This window comes from Podarcis tiliguerta (assembly GCF_965153285.1).
Source record: "Podarcis tiliguerta genome assembly, chromosome: 12".
Classification (NCBI taxonomy): Eukaryota; Metazoa; Chordata; class Lepidosauria; order Squamata; family Lacertidae; genus Podarcis; species Podarcis tiliguerta.
Genome location: NC_139545.1, coordinates 473,082 through 491,389, shown reverse-complemented (window position 1 = coordinate 491,389; position 18,308 = coordinate 473,082). Strand labels below are relative to the sequence as shown.

General features: G+C 43.5%; 1 protein-coding gene and 1 long non-coding RNA gene across 5 annotated transcripts in view; one reads left to right on the top strand and one right to left on the bottom strand.

The window, feature by feature from the left end:
• Positions 1–4,614, top strand: part of LOC310661322 — a 29,660-nt gene extending 25,046 nt beyond the window's left edge. For both annotated transcript variants that reach the window (XR_014503899.1, XR_014503900.1), the window contains 3 exons: positions 1,025–1,095; positions 3,047–3,165; positions 4,541–4,614. This is a non-coding gene — a long non-coding RNA (uncharacterized lncRNA). The remainder of the gene's footprint in view (positions 1–1,024; positions 1,096–3,046; positions 3,166–4,540) is intronic.
• ADCY1 (adenylate cyclase 1) overlaps positions 1–18,308 on the bottom strand; it is a 182,014-nt gene that overhangs the window by 46,597 nt on the left and 117,109 nt on the right. For all 3 annotated transcript variants that reach the window (XR_014503857.1, XR_014503858.1, XM_083407024.1), the window contains exons 4-7: positions 12,056–12,167; positions 6,259–6,386; positions 4,185–4,343; positions 3,157–3,298 (exon numbers count right to left, since the gene is read on the bottom strand). Coding sequence is in view for 1 of the 3 variants with exons in the window: in XM_083407024.1 (XP_083263150.1) it covers positions 3,157–3,298; positions 4,185–4,343; positions 6,259–6,386; positions 12,056–12,167 (541 nt within the window). In the remaining 2 variants the exon portion in view is untranslated. The remainder of the gene's footprint in view (positions 1–3,156; positions 3,299–4,184; positions 4,344–6,258; positions 6,387–12,055; positions 12,168–18,308) is intronic.

Sequence of the window (18,308 nt, the reverse complement as noted above, 5' to 3'; positions counted from 1 at the left end):
AGATGTTTTGAGACTACAGCTCCCATCATCCCTAGCTAACAGAACCAGTGGTCAGGGATGGTGGAAATTGTAGTCCCAAAACATCTGGAGGGCCAAGTTTGGCCACCACTGGCTTAGGCAAATCTGTGTCAGCTAGTCATATGTAGCCTAAAAGAAAACTGGAAGCAATTTTTGCAAAACTCCTCTGTCTGACCACTTGAAGGTAATTCCTACTTGCTGTAATTAATCAGAAGAGCAACTATTTACAGGCCTTGATATAAGATAGTATCAAAAGCGAATAACATAGGCATTCTACATAAAAATACATGGCAAAATTAAAACAAGGCCTCTGTCTATCTCCACTGAAACCTACAAAAACTGTGTTGTCTACCCTACGGCAGCTTATACCTAAACCCAGCCAGATAGGTGGGGTATAAATAATAAAATTATTATTATTACAATACTATACAATACAAATACCTTTATTGGCATTACAAGTTGTTATTATTGTTGTTGTTATTGTTATTAATTATACAATGTAAAACCTCAAATAGCCAATATTAGAATTGTACATCCCGATAAATAAAGCTTACAGTCAGCCATACAGTATCTGAAATTGCAAATGTGCTTGCCAAAAAGGGCTGGAATTTCAGAAGTACAACTCCGATCTTTCTCAAGAGATGCGCTTCTCAATTAAGCTCTAGTACTGAGAAGACAAGGAAGTTAGTCTAGTTATCAGTACCGCCATTAGGGATACAAGAAGACATCATTTTTCATTCTGCTCTATATTTGACACACTCTTTGACGCACTGTTTTATTCTACCGAAGTTCATATATAACCCAAAGCTATATTATTTGACACACTCTTTGCTGTGGAAAAATAATGTAACTTACATAATTCATTACGTACGTTGGATAAGTTACATTGCCATTGTGTTAGTCTATCCCATTCATTTTGATGCAAAGGAAATTATGCAAATAAGATGGGGGAATTACTAGATTTATTTCTGTTCCATGGTCAATTTCCTGTTTCCATTTTCTTCAGAACTTTCTCACATCCCTAACCACAATAAGAAGCCTTGGTTCAGAAAGAAAGTACATGTTCAGCATCTCAATGTGAGTATCTGTGAGTTATTCTATACCATTTCAGGTAGGGGAATCAAATATATCAAATGCATTTTGGGGGCAATTTCTGCTGCTGCTTCAGCAGCCAGAACTTCCTCTAATTCATATTTGAATGTGAGCTGTCTTTGCAAATAGGCTGTTCTACAGGGCCTCATCATATAGGCCACAGAACAAACAATCACCTAGCATCCTCCCAGTTTGAAAAACTGTGGTGCTGCACCAAGCATCTAAGCTCAGCAACACTGAAAGGCTCTCTTGGGCCCTTGTTATGTTTGCAGAAAGAATTACATTGTGCTGTCTCAGATGGTTTGGGGGAGAAATGCCCTTTGTAAGGCAGCCAGGACATCATCTTAAGGTATATTAGCAAGTTGTGCTAGTGCTGGGAGGGCCTGGACTATTTGATTGAATGTGATGCTGAACCCAGGTTTCCTAACCCTGCAACTCCCTTGGAATGCTAATACAGGGGCGGCATTTGCGTTTGAGAACACACATTCCTCAAATTAAGGTAGCTTTGTCCTCAACCACAGGGGAGCTTTGTGTTCCCCCTCCCACACAGTAGTTTCCTATGAAAAGGCGTAGCTTAGCAGCCAGAGAGGCTCACATAGCACATACCTGACTGCCTTTGGGGGGCTAGGCGCATTTCTACCAGGGGTGAAACTGGGCTTTATTTCACCTGGGTCAAAGAAACAATTTGGTACCCCCCCCCCCCACACACACAACTGCGCATTTGCACACAGGCTGGGAGCCTCAGTGCTGCCTTCTGTAGGCTTTACCCAGGCCAAAAAACCTAGCTAGCTTTCCCCTACCCTGTAGCTACAACCCTGTTTCTACACATCTGTGTTTACCCCCATCTTTTCTCATCATCAAAGCAGAATTTACACACACCTCTAAAAGTTTTCGAAACCATTAGATAGCTAAAGATATGAAAAACAGCATTGTAAAGCACTGTTGAACAGAGAAACATCCAGCTGAAAGACAGGGCTATCCAAGACAGGCATTGCTTACAGAAGCATAAAAGGAAGCTTCCCACAGGTCCAGCTATCAGAACACTCATCACCCCAAAGGTCAGTTGTCCAAACACAAATATTTATGCCCAAACCTTGCAATACAAACAGCTAGTCTGCCCAGTTCCTTACTTATAAGTAAGCCCATTGTACACAATTGCTGCAGATGAAACATCATTTTAAATGTGATGTTTTATGTTCTCCATCCTTACAAATATCAGAAAGACTTGAAAAGACACCATGCTCACATGCTGAAATGTAAAAACAATGATAATTATAATGATGATGATAATTATAATACTTTTATTATTTGTAACCCACACATCTGATTGGGTTGCCTCAGCCACTCTTGGTGGCTTCCAACAGATATAAGAACACAATAAAACATCAAACATTAAAAATTTCCCTATACAGGGCTGCCTTCAGGTGTCTTCTAAAAGTTGTATATTTATTTATCTCCTTGACATCTGATAGGAAGGCCCACTGCCTGGTTCCCTGTAACTTCACTTCTCTCAGTTTTTAAAGATATGAAGTCAACATTTAAGGGCACAATGAATGATTTCAGTGCGGTTTGCACAAGAGAACTTTCAGGTAAAGTGTTCTGTAAAATACTAATCTAATAAAAATAGGAAAATGATGGATGAATGTTACTTACTGGCATCATGCTTATTTTTTATTTATTTCAAGTATTTATATACTGCTTTTCATCAGAAAAGATCACAAAATGGTTCACAAAGAAATCAAACAAATAAAATACAATATATACTCCCACTCACTCAATAATCACACAAATTCAATGCCGTTTTATTTTAGACTGAATACTTTTTTGTTCAAATGTTTCAGTTTTCTAAGTGTCCACAGTGTTCACAGTGAAAGAGATTGACCATCTAACTGACATGGAGTGTTTTAGCTCAGCGTTTCCTGTTCAATTCAAATAGAAGTTCAGCTCATAGATGAAAATTCACATGAATCGTTTATGATGTCACAACACCATAGAAGAATCAGACCACAAAGCCTATGCAGTTAGCAGCCAGAATGAAAGACATACCTTCCTCCGGTGAGATGGCACAATGAAAAAGGTCTCAATATTATGCTTCTTCAAAAAACTGTTCCTTTCATGGCCATAGCCTGGTTCTACCTCGTAGTCCCCATTCAGGCACTCTAATGTGGTCTTTGTAATATGCACTTTCCTAGAAATTAGGTGGGAGTAGGCAAGAAAAAAGACAGTGCCTTGAAACATCATAGGCTTACTTACTCTGCAGTACATAAAAGCTTCTGCTAGGTCACAATTTTTTTCTAGCCTATGTGTATACACACACACACACACACACACACTGAGCGTGAAAAAGGGTGTTTGCTAAACCCCAATCCAAATCCTCAACTGGTTTGGGTAGGGAAATCTTGGATTTCCCCAAAAAGATTGTCTCATCCAGTTTGGTCCTAGCACCAAACTGATAAATGTTTGCAACGGATGCCCTTTCAACAGAGTTGGTGGCATATTAACACACTGAAAGGCATGGAGTCTTGACATGGTGCTGACAATGGGGCCACCCCTCTGACATTTGCAGATGCCACAGGCTTTTCCTGCAAGAATTCACCACCCTTCACTGGGGCCCTGAATATCCTTCAGCAAAGACGTAGCAAGTGTCACTGGTGCCTGGGGTGCATACCACTGGTGCTGCTGGAGTGACTCCCTGCCACCCAGCAGAGCTGCGCTGCACACCTGCCCAAAGGGCACACCCACACTGCCCTGCCAACTCCACGCTGTTTTGCAAGGCTGCAAGGCTGCGTGAAGATGATGCAGGGGACATGCGCCATTCTGGTTCTCTTCACGCAGCCCTGCAGCATCACAAAACAGTGTGGGGCTGGCAGGGCAGCATGAGTGCACTCCTTGGGAACATGTTTGTTGTGCCCACCAAGGGCCATGGGGAGCAGGGGCACAGTGGAGCAGGGCTGGCAGGGCATTGAGGAGCAAAATTCACCCACCAAAAAAGCACCCTCCCAGGGTACCCGCCCCTCTGGCCCTCCCCACACGACACCACTGGGTGGGTGGCAGAACTTCAGGCTGAGACTTACCCAGGCAAGCCTCCAGCCTCCATTACATTAGCCAGAGTCACATCATTTGACCAAACATCATACTGCCATTTGCGAAGGCCCAGGACACCGCAAAGCACCCTTCCTGTGTGCAGGCCGACCCTCATGTTGAGATCTACTTCAGTGGCTTCAGCTACTGATCTAGAAAACACAGAATCAGAATGCAGTACATTAGAGAACATTTGTTATCATCTTTCCCCTTTCTGTTCCCCACAAGGGTAAAAGCTTCAATGTATGCAATACTATGAGGCCAAAACACCCGACTTATTTTCAATTCCTTGGATGTGGACCACGTAGTAATAAAGATTAAACTTTGTGTTATCTTTTAATCTTTTTAGGATGGCCACAACGTTTCAAGACTTGATTACTGCAATGCACTTTATGTGGGGTTACCCTTGTGCTGCACCTAAACAGTTGATAGGGACAGACAACTGTCTGCCCATGTGGTACCAGGTCAGAAACCTGGCTCCATGATAGTACCACCTGAGCCCCTTTATCCCTGCCCAATTGCTGAGATCTTTGGGGGTGTCTCTGTTGGTGGTCCCCCAACTAGAAGCTGCGCATGTAGGGTTGTGGGCCCAGGCATGGACCTGTCTCTTGATTGGGATCAGACAGACACTCTCCTTGCAGAACTTCAGGTATATGGCAAGGACTTTCTTATTCCAGTGGGCATTTTAAGGTAGTGTTCCATCTGAAGGCAGCCCTGTTTAGGGAAGATTTTAATGTTTTATGTTTTATCATGTTTTTAATATTCTGTCTAAAATGGTTTATTCATGATTGGCCCAAACACTGTCCTTCCTACAAGTAGCAGGCAGAAACTTTTGCAATTGCCTCATCAAAGAGACTAACACACCAAAGTCAGAGTCTGACTCCTTGAGTTCTGGTGAAACCTGAACACCCACATGGAGCAGTGGATAGGAAATCGCTCACAATATTAGTCTTCACAGCCTAACAATCAGCGAAAGTCCATATTGCCACATGAGATTCCTGGTCTCCTCTGGCTGGAGGTTGCAGACATCTCTGACCCATAGATCTTCAGATGCACCATGAGATGTTCCCAATGACATAAACATCTCTGGAGAGGACAGAAATGCAGTGTCTCAGAACTGTGCTGCTCCACCTGAGCTCCCAGAAGTGATTGGAGATATTCAATAGACAGTCTCTCAAACCAGATGTGGTCAAGTCATCCACCACCCTCCTAAATTTGATCACTTTGTTATGGGGAGTGGTAAAAGTCTTTTCCTCAATGAGGAGTCACATTTGAAGCTCTGACTCCAAGCATTTTTATTCCAAACTGGAAGATAGTTGAAATATATTTTTAAAATACAAAAAAATGTCCAGTAGCACCAAGAACAACTAAGTTTGTTCTTGGCATGAGCATTTGTGTTACTGGACAATTATTTTTAGTTTTATATATATTTCTACTGCGTCAGACCAACATGGCTACCTACCTGAATCTGGAAGATAGTTGTTCACATTCCTGTAAATAGGAAAGGATGTAGCATATATGACCCATTTCTTTAAAAGGTTTGGAAGCTCTCCTTCCTCCTTGGATGGGTGTTGTTTCCTCCTTAATCCAGTTAGAATTGGCTTGGGCATGGGTGCTTGTGTGTGTGTTGCTACTGAACATTTTTGACGCTCCTTTGATCCCTGCTGCTTCTTGGTCTTAGGGTAGGCATGCAGAAACGGCATCTCAGAGAATGACTACTTTCCTCTGGACCCACATCAATAAATAAGGAGATGCTACTGCAGGGGGAGGCAGGCCAGGAGGAGAGATCATCACTGTCCCAAACTATAGTTTCCCATGGCGTCTGAATGGGAGCAGCTCCCAGCTCTGCTGTATCAGCTGGTGATTGTGGAGAAGGAACTTTTCATTCACCTCCTGGAGACCCTGAAAAGGACCATGTGTGTTCTGGTATGTGTGGGAGTGTGGGGTGACCACACTCACCACTGACATGCGACCCCTGGACTGCTTGCTATGAAACAATGTGGGCCTTGGGCCAAAAAAGTTGAGCCTCTCCTGCTATGGAAGGATGCAAGCCCGTGAAGAACTTACGTGATGGTATCAATCATATCCAATCCCATTTCCACACAGCAGTGGGCATGATCTGTTTTGGGCTGGGTCAGTCCTGACACACAGTAGTAACAGTCCCCTAAGATTTTTATCCTTCTGCAATGATTTTCCTAGAGAGAGAGAGAGAGAGAGAGAGAGAGAAGTTTTTACTGTGGCAGTACATGTCTCTACACTTCTGCATAACATGTTCTCTAATACAGTGGTACCTCGGGTTAAGAACTTAATTCGTTCTGGAGGTCTGTTCTTAACCTGAAACTGTTCTTAACCTGAAGCACCACTTTAGCTAATGGGGCCTCCTGCTGCCGCTGCGCCACCGCCACATGAATTCTGTTCTCATCCTGAAGCAAAGTTCTTAACCCAAGGTACTATTTCTGGGTTAGCGGAGTCTGTAAACTGAAGCGTATGTAACCTGAAGCGTATGTAACCCAAGGTACCACTGTACTACTCCCATAGCTGTATCACAACCCCGCTGATATGTGCAGCCTTTGGCTTAACACATTAGAGCTCAATTACAACTGAAACTATCAGACAGGTTCCACATACGTTTTCATATGCACTGCACAGAACTGCAGTGTCATACGGGTACCGGCACCTGTGCATATTCATCCTATGAATTTTAGGATTTATGTTTGCCTTCCCTTTCTCTTCCTCCTTAATTTCCCTTTGGTTGAAATTTAAATTGTGAGCTGTCTGGAGCAAAGTATATGTACACAGAAACTTTGGCTGCTGCTCTTTTTGGAGTATGGGGCTATTCCAACACTCCTCTATTTTTCTACAAGAATTGAGGAGGAATAGCACAAAAGCTCTTCCCTTTAGGCTCACTTTGCAAGTATAGCAATGACAATACAATTTTTCTGTATGCAGCAATGTAAAGTCTGGAATAATTGCATTTGCAACAATTTGTTTCTCACTGCTAGTCCACATGTTTTTCAGAGCAGTTCTAACATCTTTCTCCAACACGGCATACAATAGTAGTGTTTTCTCATTGCTGATACCATGCATTGAACTAAGTAGCATATATTTTTCCAGGCGTGTCTGGAGTTGTTCAGCAACCACTCACTCAATCAACCACCTTGCCCAAGAATGGAAGATTTGAGACTGGGCAATAGTTGGCCATACTGGACACGTCTCAAGATGGTTTTCTAAGAAGCGTTTTGATAACCACCTCTTTCAGCAGGTCAGGGAAGGCTCCCTTACAGAGAGAAGCATTCACCACCCCACTAAGCCCATTGCCCAGCCCTTCCTGGCTAGCTTCTATAAGCCAGGATGGGCAAGGATCAAGCAGACAAGTGGTTGGTTTCACTCGTCCAAGCAGCCTGTCCACATCCTCGGAGGTAACAGATTGGAATTGATCCCACGCAACTTGACTAGACAGGATTCTAACACTCTCCTGCCCCAGCCCTGCTCCCACGGTAGAGTCTACCTTTTACCAAATCTGAGTGAACTTATCTGCAAAAAACTTTGCAAAATCATTGCAGGAGATCATGTGGCCCATACTGGACCCCAATGGAGCAGGTGGTTCCACTTGAAAGAGTCTCCTGCTGCTGTTTTCCGTGGATGCAACAGAGGTGGTGAAGAAAATCTTCTTTGCTGTTGCTATCGCCACTTGGTAGACTCGGCATTGAGCTTTAACTGGTGTCCGGTCAGCTTCAGAATGAGTTATCCACCACTGGCACTCTAACTGTCTCAGCAATTGTTTCATTGCCCTCAGATCCATGGAAAACCACAGGGCTGTCCAGGCTCCATGCAATCAGAAAGGGAGCTTCAGAGCCAAACAGTCAATAGCCCTGGTTAACTCCACATTCCAGTGGGCCACCAGAGAATCATCTGGAAGGCCATTAACATGAGATAAAGTATCCCCTGCCACTCTCTGGAAACCATTTGGATCCATTAAGTGGTGGAGAGTGGACCATCCGAATCAGTCCCACCTCCCTGCAGAGGAGAACGGTTGTGGAGAAGTCCAGTTGCACCAGGAAGTGATCTGACCATGGCACTTCTTTTGTTTCACTTTTACTTAGTGTCAGATCACCAACATCCATAGAGGTGAACACCAGGTCTAAGGCATGTCTGCAGCTATGAGTCGGGTCAGACTTATTCAGGCATAGCCCCATGGAGGCCATGCTTTCCACAAAGTCCTGAGCAGCCCCTTGTAAGGTCATGTTGGCGTGGATGTTAAAATCCCCTAGGAAAACCAAAATAGGTGTCTCCAGGAGAATATCTGCCACAACCTGAATCAGCTTGGCCAGGGAATCCTTGGTGCAGCAGCGAGGTCGGTACACTAAAAGGAATCCTGTACTGCCCCTATTGCCCAGCTTCCAGAACATGCACTCAGAGAACTGGGTCTTCCCAATAGGATGCCTGGTGCAAACTAATTAATTCCTAAAAATAACTGCAACCCCCCCTCCCCGCCCACAAGGCCTGCGTTGCTGTGCATAAGAGAAAACTGCTGGACAAACAGTGGCAAGGACAAGCCCATCTGCTTCATCCAACCAAGTCTCTGTTACACATGCCCGGTCAAATCCTCCATCCACGATCAAGTCATGGATCGCAGTGGTCTTATGAATCCTTGACCTGGCATTGCACAGCAGTACCTTCAGGTCATGTGGGTTTCCCTTGCTGATTCCAGTATCCGTCTGGTCAAGACCAGACCCAGAGGCAGGGATAGTCCTCAAACAACAACTAAACCTGCCTCCTCAGTAGTGACATGTTCTGGTCTTAGCATAACTCCTCCTCCTACCCGTGATCACTGAGATTGGTTGTCCCAGTGCATCCCCGCCTGTGGAACCCGCCCCAGCCATTTTGTTGGCTGGGACCCACTCCCAGGCAGCCTTGACCCCTCCCCTTAAAATCAAATTAAAGCCTATAAAAAAAATAAAAAAATAAAAATAAAAACCAAAACAGTCAAAGTTACAAACATACCAAAATTAAACAAATTCCCAAACCCGACTAATTAAACAAATTCCCAAACCCACACCTGAGGCCTCCTTAGAGTCTTATAAGCTGTGGTGGTGAGTATGGGGCCTCCCCCAGGCCCAAGGTGGAAAATGGGCTTCAAGGGGGAGCGGTCCTCCCCAATATTCACAAGGCAGAGCAACAGCAGCAAAGTCTTCAAATAACAAATGAAATAACTCAGCACATCTGTGTAGCTTTAACTACCCTCTTGTGGATACAATCTCATGGTTTTAGAGCACATAAAAGGAAAATGAGCATGGAAATGGGGAATTATTCAAATTGTTACAATGGATTGCAAGGAACAAGATTTAAGCAAAACTCTATAAAGAGGTACCGTATTTTTCAGTCTATAAGATGCCCCCATGTATAAGACGCCCCCTATTTTGGGGGACTCATGGCCCCAAGTATAAGAAGCCCCCTGATTTTTGACATTATTTTTTAGGGAAAAAACCTAGTCTTATACACGGGAAAATACAGTACATGTTCGTAACCTTTAATTTAGCTACTAAGATGAAATTTGCAGGTATGCATGTGTTGAAGGACAAGGTTCACAGGAGTAGGAAGAGAAAAGAATGAGACATTAATCTGGTAGGAAGCTGAAGAGACTTGGGGCACAGGTAGTCTTTTCATCACTCCTTCCCATTGAAGGTCGTGGCCCAGGAAGAGAAAGGAAAATAGTTGAAGCCACTGGCTGTGAAGGAAGGGTTTGGTTTCTTGCAACATAGTCTCCACTTCCTTGAAGAAGAACTTCTGGTGAGAGATGGGCTGCATCTCACAGCGGTTGGCAAGAATGTGTTTGCTAAGAGTCTCATGAACCTAATCAGGAAGAGTTTTATACTAGATCTTGAGGGGCAGGGAGACAACATTACAAGCAACAGAAGAACACCTGGTACTGGGGATAGTAGCTTCACTGATGCACAGTAAACTGAGGTGGTATTCCAGATACATGCTAAAGGGCAAGAAATTACAGGAAGAAAGCAGTTAGAGGGAATGACTCATGGTTTCAGTTTTCTCTAAATGCACAGAGACAAGCAAGACGAATTGGAGCTTTTAGTACAGGATGACAAATATGACCTGGTAGGTATTACTGAAACCTAGTGGGATGAGACTCATGAATGGAATGTAGGAATTGAGGGGTATAACCTGTTCAAAAAGAATAGACCAAACATGAAGGGAGGAGCAGTAGCATTTTATGTACGTAAAGGATGTGTACACTTGTGAAGAAATTTATGACTTGGAGCATGGAAAGCAGATTGAGAGTATATGGGTAAAAATTGTAGGAGAGAGAAACAACAGTGACCTTACTGTGGGTGTCTACTTCTTCCACCTTCTGGGCAATGAAATTGTCGGTGAGGCAATGAATGAATTTGTTGGACCTTACATTTTTGGCAGAGTTTGAGTTCCAACAGATATTGGGGAAGGTGAAGTCTCCCATGACTTCTATTTCTCTCCTTTTTGCATGTTTGGTAATCTGCTCTAAGAAGGCTTCATCCAAATCTTCAGTTTGGCTTGGCAGTCTATAGCAGACACCCACTGTTATTCATGCTGTAGAGGGCTGGGAAATCATGCAACTTCTCACAATGTTATTCCAGTACTTTGATGGGGATGATGACACTGGCCAGTAATTGTGCTGCCTGATGACTGGCTCTTGGCTCTACACCTTGCCAAACTCCATGCACTGCAACCAATGCAGAATGAGGTCACTAGAAATCCACTTCAGCCTGCACGATTCATTACTCCCACATACCACACCCCCACTGTGTGCTGAACACACAACAAGGAATTCATAGAATCCTCGTAGAGTTGGAAGGGACCACCATGCGGAGATGAGAAAATCCAGACTTGCTGAAATCCTTGCTTCTACACTATTGTTCCAGGAACAGAATGCTTCTCCTTTATCTGGTCACATACACGCAGCTGCACAACATTACAGTACCCCTATGAAGTATTTCACCAAGCTTGTCCTGCAGGCATAATATTTCTTTATGTGGAAAACGTGGCTATATTTAGAGAAACATAGATGCTTTGGATGGCCTAACTTGGCAACTACCAGGTTCAGTACTATAGCTGGAAATAATTCATTAAGCAAACAGTCATTAACAGCCAAGTTAAAAAGTCATATTATCCTTGAAGATGAAATAAACTGAAAAAGTGGACACAAATGGTAGCGTCTTGTGATTTTCATCTTCCATTCATGAGGTGGTGAGTACAGAACTGGCAAATATTACTTCACCCAGTTCCTAACCTTAAACTCTACCAGGCAGCCTAACTTGCAGGCTCCTAAGACTTGGTGAGGAACGCACCTCAAGAGGCAAGCTGGGGCAGCTGCTGGGAGGACAGTCAGATCCGGTTGCCGTATTTCAAGATCAGGACACCCCCAAAGTTGTTTTCTATTTTCATTTTTTTTACAATAATGCCCCCAAACCATGGTTTTTCAATTGACTTGCCTAAGATCCAAGACAAAATGCCGCCTTTTGGAATTTCCCAACAGATATCAATTCCGCCTTTGAAATCCCATTAATGGCAGCTCTACTCTATCTGAGACTAGTGATGATGAAACGGTTGGTGATGAATTACTCGTAAAATGCCAGCTCCAGATTCTTTTTCCCACCACTTTCTTACCACTCTGTTGCTGAAATCCAAAACTATAAATGATTTCACAGAAACCTCAGGGATGTGTGGTGATTCATGGGCCTTATTGTGGGAACTAGATTAGCAATCAGTCTATTTCATGCCTTAGATGTGCATAATCTCTGACATACACACAAACCACATTGTTAAAAAATCAATTCAAAATAATTTTTAAAAGGAAAAAGTACATGCTTACGGTAGCCAATTCATCAAACTTCCCAAAGAGTTCATTCAGAAGCTTCACCAATTCTTGAGCAGTGCATTGCGATGCCAAGCTGGTGAATCCCACAATGTCTGCAAACAATATGCTACAAAGAGAATAAAGGAAATGCAGAGGCATTAGCAGTGTTTATCCCAACATATTTTTGGAAGGATTGCAGGTGAAATGTAAGGCTAAGTAACAATGCAAATCACTTTCCTTAATTTGCAGTCTTCAATGACTTTACATGGGGCAGACCCATGCAATGGCCCAGAGCAGCCTCTCCCAACCTGGTGTCCTCCATATGTTTTCACTATTGCTCCCATTATCTCTGCCTGCTGCCTGTGCTGAGTGGGCTGGAGGGAGCTGTCTGAAGCCCAGGAAGGACGGCAGGCTGCCTCATGGTGGCAAACCAGTTGGTGCAAATTACTGCTTCATTATGTGTTACATGTAGCATACACAGATATACAGTGACAGAGGTCTGTCCTGGTCCTGGGCTGCAGCCTACTTTCCTGTCCCTTGGTTAATTCCAAAAACAGAGCCGAACAAGCTTGCCATGCCCCATCTCAGACTAACTAGGAAAGGAGCAGGGCAAGAGGGAAACCACTTGGATCAGGGCTTTCTGGCCATGGGACAAACAGAGTTTTCATTAAGACAGGGGTTATTACGTGGCCATTGCTTATAACTTGGGTGCCAAATCACATTCCCAGTCTTCTAACGACAGCAGCGAAAGGGGGCTTCCCAAACTAGAAGCATACAAATGCCCTCAACTCTCACCAACCTGCTCTCATCTAAAGCGAAAAGGGTTTGCATTAAAAGGATACTTTGAAAATTGGGCTTTAAACTTCAAACTAGTTTACAGTCTGAACGTCGATCCAAATCTGCCTCCTTGAGCATACCCCTCACACACAGTTCTCTGTTTTCACCTCATAGGCTCCCTCCTCTCCTCCAGGTCTTGTCCTGCCTCTTCCTTGAGGGACAAGTGAGCCACAGCATTCCAATCAGCCTTATTATAACAATGCCAGTTTATAATACAATTATTAATACCAATCATTTAAATACCAAATTATATAATTTATTTAAAGTGGCCCCCCAGATGCTAGATTTGATGGCTTTCTGGTTCTCTTTATTTCTGCGGTCCAAAATCTTATTAGTTTCAATTACATTCTAGTTTTAACAATAATCCCTTATACAACAACTGCAGTATTAATAACTTCTATTTGTGTTGACACACTAAACGATTTATGAAACTTCAAGTGAGGGACTCAAACTATATCCTTGTTCTTCCTGTGTGCAGCAATTATTCTGTCCATGGTGTTTCTTTCTGTCCTTGTAAGATGTTATGTCTTTCTTTCACCTGTTTGTTACTGATATCCATCGTGCCTTGGGTGGAGATAATATCCCATTGTTGTTCCAGAAGTTTCTCCATCGCTGCGTCCTGTGCTTCATTGTTTTGCACCGAGAACTTTAACAACAGATGCAAAAGTCGCTCTGCCTTGGTAAATAAACTGTTGTCACTATTTTTCCCCCTCGCCTGGGAAGAAGAGTCGGATATATTGCAGATGACTCAATATAGAACCTTATCCGTTCCTTGGCAGCTCACAGACTCCTTTCATCCTTCCAGGTGGAGATATATGACCAATTATCCTTTAATTAAATTAAATTCCAAGTCCTCTTAGCGTTATTCAATTCACTTTGTGAAGGGATGGTGAAGTGTCAGCTCTATGTTTCCATTGTAAAACTTTTGCAAAATAGAGCTTCCCTCCCTTTCTCCCTTTTTTACACACACAGTTCCTTTTGATGTTATCATCCATATTTTTAATCCAATTTCTTACATCCCCATTTGTACAAGTATAATTTGAACTAATATTCAGGGGAGGGTTGCCAAATCATAACTGTAGAGAGAAAAACTTTAAACAAACAAACCGTAGGCTCCCCGCCCCATCATCTTTTGCACCGAATGAAGTCTTATCTCAAATTCAAACCTTAAAATCCTTGCAGTTGGTTTGTTCCACAGTTTGTGATCTCATCTCTTCTAGCACACACCTGCACTTTAGTCCAATTAAGCTCTAATTAACATGAGAACCTCTGCTTCTTAATGGCAGCATTGGAAGGTTTTCGGCAGGCAAAGTGCTTTTGCACTCAATGCTTCCCTGGCCCCTGCATTCCATGCCAAAGTGAAAGCCAGGTACTGAAATGAACTGCAAGTGAAGCCCGTACGCCATCCCTGGGGGGAATTTGAAAGGATAATTACCCTCAATCATCCTGGTTTCTCCATCTCCTACTTTCTCCCGCTGTCATGGGGGCTGCCTCCATTAAGGCAGTGCAGAACCAGAAGCCAGCACAAGGCTGTCCTGCAGTGCTGAACATCAGAGCACCTTGCAGCAGGGATAAGTTGCATACCATCCTGAAGGACACTTTGAAATAGAGGAGCCGGACTTGCAGACTAAGGGCCTAAGTACACATTATAATGCAGCTATGTTTAGCACTAGCCAACCACCTCTGTAGGCAAGACCAGGTGGGGGTGTCATATGCAGCAACTTCATTTCTTCCTGCCACTTTTACTGTAATCCTTCCTCCAGGCACTTTTACCCCATTGGTGTTCCATACAGATAAATGCTCATCTCATAAACATGAGGCAGGAGGCACATAGGGGGAAATAATGTGAGGGAGATTTCAGGGGGAAAGTGGCAAACCATATTTTTCCACTGCAAATCTCTCACTCACAAGGCTACTTTGTTTGCAGCAAAGAAGCAGCTACTGGGCAAATACTACAGAAATGGTACAGAAGGCTGTGCTGTAACATGCAATTTTAGCCCTTTAGCTGCTTAACAAAAGTTCTCTGGTGCGGGAAAATTAGAGAGAAAACACATTTTAAAATATGCACAGTAAACTCACATTATATATACTTATATATCATTGGCAAAGAAACCCAGCAGAGAGGTTAATAAAGTTCACCACACACACAATGTGAAAATAATCACATCTTTCTAGTTTTATCCTCTCAACTATCAAGATGGTTTTGTGTAATTTATGATTTGCCCATTATTGTAGCCTGCTTAAATCCCAGCTATGCAGCTCTTACATGTTAATGATGAATATTATCATGGACACTGAAGAGAGAAGCAGTTTTCAAAGTTTGGAAAACCATCACATCATGGCCAACCACAATAATTCTTCCAGAGCATCATCTGCATCCTGTTTATGTAAGTTATGCTGTGGGAGAAACCATATGTTGTATGTGATTTCACCTTTACTGCTGCATCTGTTCCTAAGAGTGAAACTTCTGCCACTATTTTGATTTCCTGGGGAAATTGGATGCTCATAATCTGGGAGTCAGGAAAGAGCTCCTTGCATCCTCTCTAACTGAAAAGATGGGTAACTGCCATGCATAAAACAGCTGCAGACTTACTAAAAATATCCTGTATCTCATCCTAAACCTTTTCCAGAGGGTAGCTATTGCAGCAAACACAACTCAAGAGTCTTGGGCCACTTAAAGCCTAAAACGCTCATTATGGTGTAAGTTTTCATTGACTAGACTGCTTTATCTAATGCCATCACATGCTATCCCTCAGCTGGCATCTCAAACCAGCTGACTCAGAAGAGAGGAACACTGGCTGCAATGGGACTTACTTTTAAGATTGCCAGCAGTTCTTTACTGGTTTTGCTGCTGTGCTTTAATGGAATCAAAACATGCAGAAATTAAACAAGCGTATCTCAATGCATGACTTTTAACTCCATGCAAGGAAAAGCTCCACCTTCTTTATTTTTGTATGTCAAGCTGACGTTTAAGCCATGGAACATCAACAGCTGAGTGTTGATTCCTGGATGTGGACTGGTGGAGGCAGGGGCCAGGAACCTTTTCGGGCTCCTGAGGCCAATGGCTGGGCTGCAGAGGGAGGGAGGAAAGGAGATAGGGTGGTAATATTGGGTGGCTTTTCAGGACACAAACTGTGAAGACAGCTGGGTAGGTGGCATGTGAAATGCTGGCGACAGCCGAGAATGAAATGCATGGTTCTGGAGGCAGCTGACAGGGTGAGCGGGGATTCACTATATATTGCCAGCTCAAAAATTCTGAAATAAAACAGGGTCAATCTAAAGGGTCAATTTTACAGCTAGCCTCTATTATCTGATAAGGTTCCTGTGTATAGTACCAGTAGAATAGGCAGAAATTCAGCAGATAAAAGTTTTACACAGTGTGTTTGCAAACAAGGAAAAGAGATCCAGCTCCTGAATTCATATGTTCCTGGACTTCCCACTGTTGCACCCGGAGTTATTCCTTGCTGCTCTCGAAAAGCCATTATCTCAAGCAGAGAACTGCTGGTGATCTGGGTTCCTGTGGTGGTGGGGATAGCTGCAAATGGTCCTGTAAACTTGATCAGCCCCAGAATCTATTTGCAATGTTGTTGTTGTTGTTGTTTAGTCGTTCAGTCGTGTCCGACTCTTCGTGACCCCATGGATTTAACAGGGAGAAATGTAAAGTATTGCACTTGGGCAAAAAAAATGAGAGGCACAAATACAAGATGGGTGACACCTGGCTTGAGAGCAGTACATGTGAAAAGGATCTAGGAGTCTTGGTTGACCACAAACTTAACATGAGCCAACAGTGTGACGCGGCAGCTAAAAAAGCCAATGCAATTCTGGGCTGCATCAATAGGAGTATAGCATCTAGATCAAGGGAAGTTATAGTGCCACTGTATTCTGCTCTGGTCAGACCTCACCTGGAGTACTGTGTCCAGTTCTGGGCACCACAGTTCAAGAAGGACACTGACAAACTAGAACGTGTACAGAGGAGGGCAACCAAAATGGTCAAAGGCCTGGAAACAATGCCTTATGAGGATCGGCTAAGGGAGCTGGGCATGTTTAGCCTGGAGAAGAGGAGGTTAAGGGGTGATATGATAGCCATGTTCAAATATATAAAAGGATGTCACATAGAGGAGGGAGAAAGGTTGTTTTCTGCTGCTCCAGAGAAGCGGACACGGAGCAATGGATACAAACTACAAGAAAGAAGATTCCACCTAAACATTAGGAAGAACTTCCTGACAGTAAGAGCTGTTCGACAGTGGAATTTGCTGCCAAGGAGTGTGGTGGAGTCTCCTTCTTTGGAGGTCTTTAAGCAGAGGCTTGACAACCATATGTCAGGAGTGCTCTGATGGTGTTTCCTGCTTGGCAGGGGGTTGGACTCGATGACCCTTGTGGTCTCTTCCAACTCTATGATTCTATGATTCTATGATTCTATGATTCTATGACCAGAGCACGCCAGGCACTCCTGTCTTCCACTGCCTCCCGCAGTTTGGTCAGATTCATGTTTGTAGCTTCGAGAACACTGTCTAACCATCTCGTCCTCTGTCGTCCCCTTCTCCTTGTGCCCTCCATCTTTCCCAACATCAGGGTCTTTTCCAGTGAGTCTTCTCTTCTCATGAGGTGGCCAAAGTATTGGAGCCTCAGCTTCACGATCTGTCCTTCCAGTGAGCACTCAAGGTTGATTTCCTTAAGAATGGATGCATTTGATCTTCTTGCAGTCTATGGGACTCTCAAGAGTTTCCTCCAGCACCATAATTCAAAAGCGTCAATTCTTCGGCGATCAGCCTTCTTTATGGTCCAGCTCTCACTTCCATACATCACTACTGGGAAAACCACAGCTTTTACTATACGGACCTTTGTTGGCAAGGTGATGTCTCTACTTTTTAAAATGCTGTCTAGGTTTGTCATTGCTTTCCTCCCAAGAAGCAGGCGTCTCTTAATTTCGTGGCTGCTGTCACCATCTGCAGTGATCATGGAGCCCAAGAAAGTAAAATCTCTCACTGCCTCCATTTCCTCCCCTTCTATTTGCCAGGAGGTGATGGGACCAGTGGCCATGATCTTCGTTTTTTTGATGTTGAGCTTCAGACCATATTTTGCGCTCTCCTCTTTCACCCTCAATAAAAGGTTTTTTAATTCCTCCTCGCTTTCTGCCATCAAGGTTGTGTCATCTGCATATCTGAGGTTGTTGATATTCCTTCCAGCAATCTTAATTCCGGCTAGGGATTCATCCAGCCCAGCCTTTCGCATGATGAATTCTGCATATAAGTTAAATAAGCAGGGAGACAATATACAGCCTTGTCGTACTCCTTTCCCAATTTTGAACCAATCAGTTGTTCCATATCCAGTTCTAACTGTAGCTTCTTGTCCCACATAGAGATTTCTCAGGAGACAGATGAGGTGATCAGGCACTCCCATTTCTTTAAGAACTTGCCATAGTTTGCTGTGG